Here is an 11,686-nt window from a genome sequence, read left to right on the forward strand (position 1 = left end):
TTCGCTGTTTTAGATTTGACAAAATATATAATTGTATCTTTAATTTTCTTCCCAACTTTTAATAAACTGAGTTTTTGTAAATAAGATATTTAGTTACACACACGCATATATAAACAATTAAATAGTTAAAGATTTTTTCATTAAAAAGGTAAATAATCTAAAGATAATACTACTAAAAATTAAAAAATATATATATATATATATATTCAAATTTATTAAAGCTTATACTAATCATTCCAAACTTTATACAAATTGTATCATTAATAATTGTATTCACAAACTGTTTATTTAATAAACAATCAGCCTATCTCATTGACTTCTTTATTTACAACCCAACTCATGGACATGAAACATTTCCTACAGGAGTTGGCCGACAATGGGTAAATTTGATATCATATAAACTTTATTCACAGCCAACAAACTCTAGGCCAGATCGATATTTATTTTTGGACAAAGCTAGGGAGCTCGTGACTCTACGCCTAGGAGGTCAATAGAGTTCCATTCACTCCGCGAACAAAATTCTAAACTGATAACGCGAGTTTTAACTCGCCCTAAACGATTTTTCATGTGGTTTTCTCGACATAAGTTACGTTAATAACATAGTTTGTCGTTGACTCGTTATACTAACCAAGAAAAGCAAAAGGGGTGAACAAGTCACATACTAAAACTTGAAAATAGCGGCACCACTTGACGGCTTGGAAGCAAAAACATAGAGGCCAAGATCGTCCTTGTTAATGATCCCTTTCTCAATCCTTGATTGGTAGAACCGTTCCTGATACACAACCAAACCAAGTCGTATTGAATCTCAAACAATTGCTTGTTCCAAACAATAAGGGTGAAATTTCTTTTGAGGATGTTTGGTCTACTTAGAGGTCTTACAAAAAAAATCTGACAAACTGACATGGATTCGCTAGATTATAAAGTACATTTTAAAGTAAAATAAATATAAACGTATCACTTTAAGCTACTTCAACATATAAACTTATTTTTGTAAGATCTTTATATAGATTTGACACTTCTGATTTCTTTTTGGGACAATAGAAAACAAACCTTCAAATTGAGGATGAATTGTGGGACAGTGCTCTCTTTCACTAAAGCGACAGCACAACCACCCCATCCAGCTCCTGTGAGCCTTGCCCCAAGGGCACCATGTTCCCGACATATAGTTACAAGTTCTTCCAGCTCAGGACAGCTAGTTACAAGAAAACAAGGAAAAAAAGTGAATACGCATGTATGATGTGAAATAGGCACGGAATATTTCCAAGAGGAATAGCTATTGCAGACTATACATATAGTAATGAATTTGAAAGTTTAATGAAGTCCTTCAAAAGCAACAGAGATTTCGTCTGCATTCGTCTCTTTCTCTCTCTAAGTACAGAGGTTTCAATGCCAAAAGTAGATGTTCATGATGAGTTTCTCATAAATGATCCATTTTCGCTAAAAGAACATTCAAATGTGCAATGCTTATGAAGAAAATCATTAACATACGAGCTGCAAATTTATATGGACTTTTTTTTTTTATAAGTATTTTATATATCAAAAGGAGTAACCAAGTACACTGAACGTATACAAGAAAACATCTAGCCCATAATAAAGCGCCCCTAATGACCCAAAAAAGCCCATGAAAAACAACCCAAAATACACTCATCCCAAAACTATCCAAAATACCCAAAAAATTACACTGAACCTCAACCCCTTGCTTCCCGTAGAACTAATACCCAAGCCAAACCCCAACCCCAACCCCTTGTGTTTCCCATCTTCACATTGCCCTCCCTTTAGACTTCCTTCTAACTGAGCTACCTCGCTTAGTGTCGTAGTTAATTGCCCAAGAAAGATGCTGTAACTCCCTGTTTTTCTGGAAACTTTTGGTTTCAAGCACGTGGCTTGCCTTAATCGCAGTGATTAGTTCATTGAACTGGTCTTCACATCCTCCATGTGAAATCCTCACAAAAGGCAGAATCTCGTTAACTTTAGACAGAATCCAATCTGCTATTGGAGGAAAAGAGACTTGAGAAGTAACATTATCCTCAGACACATTAACCAACTGCATTCCCAATTATGGACTTTCTTCCATGCAAGGCACCAACGACAAGTCCCGTACCTCCTCATCAACTCTATTGTTTTTTTCCATCCCCATTAGAGCTTCTAGGGTGACAGTAAGTCCCTTCACCATAGGCGACCCTATACGTGCAACTTCAGCGGATCCTACATCTCCTTTACCATTTTCGGGCAACGGTGTAACACCGCCTAACGGTTTATCCTGTGTTACCTTAGGCGAATGACATTCCATTACTGTATTCTCTACACCAACAACCGACGTAGACCCCACTTCAAATAACCTAGATTTCCTTTTGACCCGCCACGCTCTCCTGGATTTGGTTATAGGGACATGACCGAATCCGATCTTCCATTTTCCTTTATCTGAATTTAAAGGAATCGGGCCTATCTTAGTCTTAACAACCCTGTTGCCTCTAGCTAAAAGTGTGTCTATTTTCATAGACGAGAAAGCTATCACTATCTTCAACTCAACAAGTTGGGTTTCCATATCCTTTAGATAATTTTGCATCACTTCAAGTTGGTTCTGAGCTTGCGTGATTTGCAGACCACTTTCACCGTTCCCCTCACTCTGAGCCACATAAGCATAACCCATCTTCAGAGCTGCGGCATACGATCGCTTCGCCACCATGGATGTGCTTGGGTCTTTGGTGTTCTCATTCTTCTTTTCCTTTCTTGGCCCCTCGTCAAAGAGTAAATCCGCAGCTCTACGTAATTACGCTGCAAACTTCTCTCAACCTTGTCCTTCATGCCCTTCAGGAATTACAACACTACTCTGCCGGCCTCCTCCACCATATTCGATGACAGTTAGATACCAGCCATGCTTGTTGGAGCATCATTGGGCCGTGAATTCTCTATTACCTTCGCGCAAGTGTTTTGTAAAATCTGAATTTCTCCCCACCTTTAATGCTGCTCCCACCATTGCTACCAACCATTCTATACCACTCCGACCCATCACTATAGATCTCCAAACCCTTCTGCCCCTCTTCACTATTTTTAATGAAGACCTCCAAGTTTCTGGCAAAAACTCAAAAGCGCACTGATTTGACCCAAAAACGCACCATTTGACCCATACTGATTCAACTTCAAAAGTAGGGGCTTTCCAAGCTGAAAGGCTACGGGAACTGCGAAAAAGGCTACCGATTCAACTTCATTTTGTCGAAAAAGGCTACGGGAACTGCGAGATACAAACCAGTCACCGGAAGGAAACAGTGACTGTAAAATGCCCTTCCAGAGGTCGCCGATGTCCGTTGATAGGTTCTGTGGAAGCCAACAGGGACGCCGCTTTTGACAGATCTGTGACAAAGAAACCCAACCCAAAAAAAAACCAGTCGCCGAAGTAAATCCAACGTCGGAGGCCAGAGAAGAAGTCGCTGGGACCCGTCGCACTTTTCTGTGAGAAGAGACACCGGTGGCTCCACCGAGAAAGCTAGTGCAAGGTAGGCAGAGGCGAGGAAGGGAAGGGGGGGGGGAGACTCAGATCACCGGAAGGATATCCGGTCCCGGATACCCTTTAGTGACGTCACCGGTGTCCGCTAGTCCTATTTGTGCCGGGCATGTATTATCACTCGCCGGACAGGTGACGGCAACAGCGGCTCTTCTAGGGTTCTCTCTCTCTCTCTCTCTCTCTCTCTCTCTCTCTCTCTCTCTCTCTCTCTCTCTCTCGGAAGCTTCTTACCAATTCAAATATAGAAAGATTTATATGGACATTCACATCTTTTTATGAAGTTTTTACTGATAATGAGAAAGTAGCAAGAGTAATTGCATGCACATTATGGAAGATGGATTTGAATATTTTTACCTGCACTCATAAAAAACACTGCAGCTGTAATGGCTCTCATTCATAAGGTCGCCAAGCTTCTTCAACTTGTCCTCCTCACTATAAAAACAATTATGCGAATTGTAGTCTCAAGAAAACATGACTTGGATGATAACATGAAAAGGTTTTACAAAATGCAAATATTGAATAGCAGGGAATCTAGGAAGACTCAAAATATAATAAGAACAAAAAACAAAATCACCCAAACCACAAATCATATTGGGAGAGAGCTTGAATCAAAAACTAAATTTTAGTTCTCAAGTCCAAACCCAGTGCATAATATTCAAATGCATATAAAAGAACAATAGCAACTCGTGTCACAAACATAACAATCAGGAACATATAATGCACATATCAACATATCATGGTGACTATGTATTATGCTGGACATCAACAACCCTCCTCTTCTTAGCTTAGACCAGCCTAGAAAATGGATTACGACAATAAGGGATGACACCGGCAGAGTTGTGTGCATTTACAAATGTTCGATCACAACTACTAAAGCCCGATAGCATTCATGAGTGTGAAATCATACAATAGAAACGGAATGCACCAAATGAGAATATGAACCAAAAAAATGAAGCATGTATAAGTACAGAAAAAAAAAACTAGGTCCAATAGATATTTCGTACCTTAACTCTGATGCCACAGTATCCTTGAATGCATGTACTCGCTTGGCCTCAGAATACACATGAGATGCTCGCTGAAGATAAGTTCGTCATAAATAAGAATATTTTGAACCAGAAATGGACAGAGAAATCACTTTCTGATTATTGAACCACATTCCAAGACATGCTATTCAAAGGGTTAAAAAAAAAAAAAAAAAAGATGAGGTTTGACTAATAAATTACTAATACCATATTTATGTAGCGATTAACCATTCTGAATATAATAAAGAAGGATTAGTACTAAGATGCAGGTACAGGACCATAAGGTGATTAGACCTGGGGGAAACAACAGAGAAAGCTGCTGTCGGAATTATTATAGCCCCCACCCCTTTCTTTTTTTGCCATTCTAGAAAACTACAATAATCCGATTCATGAGGTTTGCATGTCCCAAACAATACAAATCATGAACTTTTTTTTAATGTAGATTAGGGGCCAATAAGCATGACTGTATAGATTCGTAAAGAAGAAACCTCAGCAAGTGGCTACCCAACAACAACACATTAAATTTAGGATTCAGCAGGTCTGCCATATTTTAAACCAGTTGGCCCTTATTCAACTGGCTTGTTGGCATGGTGAGTCTTTGAATCCAGGCCTATGTGACACGTGCACAAGCCCGTACGATCTAAAGTACATGTGTGTGAGAACTGGCGGTGGTTTTGTTTTTAAATCTAATCGCATTAATTTTCTATCAGTTTTTATTAATGTATCTTTATTACCATTATATTAGCCCCTTAAAAAAGGTATTACAAATTCATATATAATATCCCTTCTCTGCCCCACTTCGCTCCACTCTTTTTTTAGTGATAATTAAAAGCACAAAACATGTCAAACAAGATTCATAATTTTCAAATTGTAAATTAGTTATGAAACAGGTTAAAAGTAACTTGCCATCAGTGTACTACAAACAAGAAACTACCTGATGTAACTTAAAGTGTTTGGCAGCTTTCAATACATCCAAAGAAGATGGAGAATTTCTAAAAATGGATGGCAGCTTTTCCACAGTGACTATCTCAATCTCTTCAGCCGTATATGGTTCCTCTTTCAGAAACTCCTTATGAAAGACAAGAGTTTAAACATATACACAAATTTAGAATATCCAAGAAACATATGTCAACTCAAACATATTTTAAACGGTTGTAAAAGTAAAAGAAACACCTTGACAGTAAGGACAGGATCAGAAGATCCACAACTATTGGCAAATTTTATGCACAACCCTTCAACATCTGAAAGAGTTTTCACATTTGATACTGCTTCCTCTGGTTTCATTCCCAGCTTTATACCAAGTACAATCTGGAGAGATTTGACAGTGCACATCATGATTAATATATAGACAATCTATGAAAGCAACAAAGTTGTGTTCCCTCGCAATTTGTAAGCCAGGTAACCATACATCTTTTATTGAGAAAAAGACAGTTCAGTTTCTTCCATTAAAAGCATGGGATCTTCAAGTGATTAATGTGTTTGCTGAGATCATAAACTATGGGATCTTCATGTGATTAATGTGTTTGCTGAGATCATAAACTAACTCAAAGCTTGCTCTTGCAATTCAAGAAAAATAAAATAGCCGAGCCACAATTCCTTAAACCTTCCCTTCATCTGCCCACCCCCTTCCAACTTGGATGTAAAGTAACTGGCAAGTGTCTTGAAAATCATTATATGAAATCCAAAGCAGCCATAGCAGAAGTAAAATCCAAGGGCCAGCAAGGCAAATTTATGGAAATTTATGTTCAAGTCTTTAAGACATGCAGAAACTTACAGCAGCCAACCGGCATTCAACAACCCTGTTGTTGTAGTTTGTAGCAGCAGTGACTGCTTTCTGAGATTCTGCCAGAGAATTGGCAATTACAAAAGTACCACCACTAGGAAGTTGCACATCAGTAGCACGAATGGGGTTGAAATCAATCAACTCTGCAAATCCAGATTTGGCCATAACAGAGATTGCCTGTCAAGTGAACAAGGACTAATAGGTTAGGGGGATTAAACCATTACTGAGAGTAGGTCTACTATAAAATTAACTAATAATCAGAAATAGAAAATCTTAATTTAGGAAAAGTTAGTATGGAACTCGTCATTACAAAGCAAAAATATATGACCTGATCCATTCCGCCAGATTGTGTTCCAATGTGTCGTTCACATTCACATGTAAATTGGGCAACTTCTTTCTGTTCAACAAGAATCAAAAGCATATAAATAGGTGTAAATGTTAAGCAGTGGTACAGGATGAGCTGCTTTGCCAAATAATTAAAGTATTAGTTATTTAAAGATAATTTTATTGTCTAAATTGAGCATGAGTAATATACATTTTGAAACCAGTTATCAGTTTTCTTCTCTTCACCAAAGTCAATTTCAACCCCACATAAAATGTTGTCCCTCCACTCCATAAGTACAATAAGGTTAGCTCAGGAAATTCAGAAGAAATGAAATGCAGAGCCTTTTCAAATGCTAGTAAAAATGAAAATGCATAATGACAAATCTAAACTGCAAGTACGAATGCACGCCAAAGTAGTAAGGTTATTAGATTATTTCTTTTCACTGTTCTAGCAGTATTTTTTTATAAGTAAAAAATTTATTAATATCAATAGGCATAGCCAAGTACACTGGATGTATACAAGAGAAAGCACCTAGCTAAGGTGCAAAAAATAGATATAAGGAGATCATCCAGCTAGGCCATCTAGGAAAAATCCTAACAAAGCCCAAGAGGGAGAAATTAGAAACCTATCCAATCTAGACCAAGCCCAAAGACGCACCTACCCCGATCTCTCACTTGGGAATGGTGGAACCACCACCAATAAACCAAGGCCTGTCCCACCAATCCAGGTTTTGCCCATAAACCCAGGTTTTTACAAGCCACTGTGAATTCCCCAACACAATCCTCAATACTTGTAAACTCCAAACAATCCTAATAGAAATACATCTTAGTCCCCGGACATTCCAAGTTAGAATCTTGGGCTTCATATTATAATTGGTTCTGCCCTCCCTCTAGTCCTCCCTTGAATTGGACTACCTCCCTTAGCGTCATAGTTGAAAGTTACATATCAGCCTAAGCACTGTTCTAACAGTATAAGAGGGGCAAAGAGAGGACCCTACCAATCATTACAATTTTCCTAAAAATAGGTTTACTTTATGTAGAGCAAACACATTAGGAAGAAAATTCAGGGTACACAAGCCCTACTTGGGTCCTGTTTGATAAGTGACTTGGATTTAAATGTTCCTCTAAGGACAACACAGAAATCCAATGCTTACACTCTGTTAAGTAATGATTAATATATACCTTCGGAAAGTTTACATTGAAAGCAGCTATTATAGCAATTGTGGAAGAGCAAACAAATGCTGCGGAGCTCGATAGTCCAGATCCTAGATCAAAGGAAAAAAAATGTCACCACGATCAACTCTAGTATGCAGTTAAACATCTAAATTATTGACACAGTATAAAGAATGGAAAAATAATCAGCTAGTTTGAACATCATAGCCAATGTCATTCTACAGGGATGATGAGAAATACACCTGTAGGAACTGTTCCATCCACTAGAACATCAAGTCCAACTGGTGAACCTACATCCACTCCTTTTAATTTAGCGTATTCATGAAAACCTTTGTACCTGGAGAATACAGACCATTACATTTTTCTGATAAGTGAGTTAGGTAGATCATGATCATTTGTACACTGTTTATTAAAAATAAAGATGAAGAGTAGTCATCAAAGTGCTATGTAATGTGCGTGTGTGTGTATTGCCATATAGAAGGAAGTTTAATCTGAACACCTAAGTATTTGCATGTTAAGAATGGAAATGTGCACGCGCACACACAAAATCTTCATTTGAATAACAATGTTTCTGCCAATTAATGGGTAAAGGTAGGTTACTAAATTTGGTCACAATTCAAAGCATGCATTTGATTGTGTATCACTATCTTTTGAAGGTCATTTGGGTAACATTGCACCACAACATCCCTTCAGATTTGGATCTAGTTCACGGGCTTTTAAAGATACTCTATTAAAAATAAAAGAAAGCTACTAATCAGAAGTATATCAAACTTAGAAATCAATAAAGCAAAATATTCTCACCCACAAATAAAATAATGGCCCCATTTGTGATCCTTCAAGTTAATTTCCTGCAAAATAAACAGGGAAAAAGTTTTTAAAACGAAATCTAATTTTTATAAGGCAGGCAAGGGTAGTGACATGGTGGAGAGCAAAGATTGTGCTCAAAAGTAACAGAGTAATCTACAGGTGAAGGAACTCTAGCAACAACCAATGCAATCACCATATTGTACTACTATGAGATCTAAACTTCTAATTGCATAAAACCGGTTGTTGCCATCAACAAAATCAAGAACCATCCGGCAGTGAATCATAGCAGATGCAATCAAAAAGAGAAACAGTAGTGTCAAGCATTTCAGTGTGAATAATCGACTCCAAAATACCAAAGATATAATGCTCACGCCAAAGAATGTAATTCTAGTTACAAACCCAATCAAAATCACAAAATATCATGCGAAGTCCTCATATACCTGGTCAGGATTAGCGGGATACGTACACATGGTGTACTTAGCACTGACATTAGCAATTCTGAGAACCTTTTCGGCCTCTCCCTCATCGTGCTTTCGGATTGCCACTATCGTGTCTTGCCGTATTGCCATCGGCAGCACCGAGTAGCCTTCATAGTCAATGTGCTCTCCAATCAAGTTCACCCTCCCTGCACGCAAAAAATTTATAACCAACAGTCGAATTCTCAATTTATCGTCAACAGACTCACAAATGCAAAAAGTTTCTCAAATCAAAATGTTTATTATCACAACTACACCCACGATGAATTAGTCCACAATGACTCAAAAGAACAGAGTATGTGTTTCTGAGTGGATACACACACACATAGATTCGTCTCAACAATCTAAGATTCAAAACGAAGTTGATTTAGTTATTCAAAAGTGTTTCGAAGCAACCAAACAGATTATTAGCGAGCAACAGAGAGAAGCGGTTGCTACTCGGAGTTGTAAAATCCATTTTTGGAGTCACAAGACTTTGTCGGCAACCAAACACAGACATAACAGAGAGAGAGAGAGAACCTGGAGAGCGAGCGAAGACGTGAGGAGGTCGACCGAAAACCTCGAGAAACTTGGACTTAAAATTGTGGAATCGAAGCTGGGCGTCCTGTAGCTGGGAGCCGTCACCGTAGACAGGCTCCAGGGATGAGAAGACGGGGATTGGGAGCTCTTCGTGCTTGGCCATATGATCCTAATCGTCCTACGCTCGTCAACTCAGAAATCAGATGCAGTTCCGGATATACCGCTCGACTCTATCTCCCCTTATTTAAACTAACAAGTAATGTTTTCCTCTTGGCTTCTCCTTCTTTTTGTGATGGAAAATGCCAGTAAAGTAGGATTCGGTTCCCCCTTTATTATCCGAACTTTAAATTGTTTGAGCCATCAAATAAATGTAATGCTGGATACTGGATACAGAAGTATAATTTTTTTAAAAAGAGTACGTTAATTATTAAAAAATTAATTTTTTATTACGTAAATTTTATATTTTATTTTTTTAAATAATTACACACTATTTATATATTTTATAATTATAAATATCATTTTTAGATAAGATATAAAGTAAAGAATAGTTTTTTATAGATTTTATAAGAAAAGAAACATTTTATCGATATAAAAAGATTTTATAAAAATAAACTCATATAATTTTATATTAAATATTAAATTTAAAATAAATTTAATAACTTATTAAGTCAAGCTAATTTATAAATTTATTTTTATAAAATATTTTTTAAAAGCATTTTTCTTTACAAGATTTGTTCCAAATAGACAAAGTTTTCCCTATTTTTGTGACGAACGTGTGAACGGCAACCGTGAAAATTTTGTACATTCAGTGTAAATTTTATGAAAGTAAATAAGATGTTATTAGCATAATTAATATAATAAGATTTAGAAATAAGAATAATAATTTTTTAATATGTATAAAATTTAATGATAATTGAGAATTTCATTAAAAATTATAATATATATAAGCATAACATTAAATATTGTTTTCACGTGATAAGCAAGTCATTGTCAGTCTAAGGTACCGTACCCGGAATAGATGAGGGATTTGAATCTTGTAACGGTTTGACTTTCCTCTTCGCATTAAATTTCTTTCCCTCCCCTCTATTTGTTTGGTCAAAAATTATAGGCGAATCTACACCCACATGGAGCCGCTGGTTCGGTTGGGCGGTAAGATATGGAGCCGCTTGTTCGGTTTGGTAGCAAGATAGAAAATTTTAAATTTTAAAATAAAATATTTTAATATTATTATTATTTTAAAATTTAAAAAATTTAAAAAAAAATTAAATTATTTATTATATTTTATATAAAAATTTAGAAAATTTATAATAATAAGATGAAAATTTTAAATTTAAAATAAAAATTTTAAAGTACCAAACCGAACCTAAAGTGCATCTTCATTATCTTAGTTAAATATTAACGATGGTAAAAATTTAGATAATATGTATCAAAAAAATCTTCACATTAGATTGGACATATTTAAAATAATTTAGACTTTAACTATAATATTTGGCCAAATATAGAAGACTACAGTTGGTTTACTAAATATTAAAATACTAATTTCTCTCTCCAAATAAATATTAAAATACTAATTTTTCACTCCAAGTAAAAATACAATTTTGTTAATAATTAAGAAATTTAAATAGAAATGTAGACGAGTTTAATCAAGTATTTTTCGTATGATTTTTTAATATTAATTTAATTAGAATATAACTATTATTAATATGAAACTATAAAATGTGATAAAAATAAATTAAATAAAAAAATTATTAAATTAATAATATTTTATTATAATATAGAGAATGAATGAATAATCCAATATGAGAATTGAATTTAAATAGAATAGACAAATACAAAGAAGTGTGATATTAGCTAAATTTTGAAGATGTATTTGACCAAACTAGTGAAAACGCTTTGCATTATATATATATATTTATGATTTATTTAATATTTTTAAATATTTTTAAAAAAATAAAAAAATTACAAAATTATTAAAAATATATTTATTTAATCACAAAGTAAAATAAAAAATAAAAAATAAAAAAATTCCCAGCGGGAAAGCATAGCCTTTTCCAAAATTATATTGTCATATTTATACCAT

The 11,686-nt window shown here is 35.5% G+C and overlaps 1 protein-coding gene across 1 annotated transcript; it reads right to left on the bottom strand.

Moving 5' to 3' along the window:
* Nucleotides 1-242: 242 nt before the first annotated feature.
* On the bottom strand, nucleotides 243-9,938 carry LOC122300346 (galactokinase). Its single transcript, XM_043110922.1, has 13 exons — nucleotides 9,607-9,938; nucleotides 9,052-9,236; nucleotides 8,606-8,652; nucleotides 8,047-8,141; nucleotides 7,814-7,896; nucleotides 6,636-6,704; nucleotides 6,299-6,484; nucleotides 5,698-5,832; nucleotides 5,459-5,593; nucleotides 4,507-4,577; nucleotides 3,857-3,934; nucleotides 1,051-1,192; nucleotides 243-772 (listed from the first exon to the last, which is right to left on the bottom strand). The coding sequence occupies exons 1-13, from the start codon at nucleotides 9,767-9,769 to the stop codon at nucleotides 662-664; spliced, it is 1,500 nt and encodes a 499-aa protein (XP_042966856.1). The 5' UTR covers nucleotides 9,770-9,938; the 3' UTR covers nucleotides 243-661.
* Between the last annotated feature and the right edge of the window lie 1,748 nt (nucleotides 9,939-11,686).

This window comes from Carya illinoinensis, chromosome 2 (genome assembly GCF_018687715.1).
Source record: "Carya illinoinensis cultivar Pawnee chromosome 2, C.illinoinensisPawnee_v1, whole genome shotgun sequence".
NCBI classification, from domain to species: domain Eukaryota; kingdom Viridiplantae; phylum Streptophyta; class Magnoliopsida; order Fagales; family Juglandaceae; genus Carya; species Carya illinoinensis.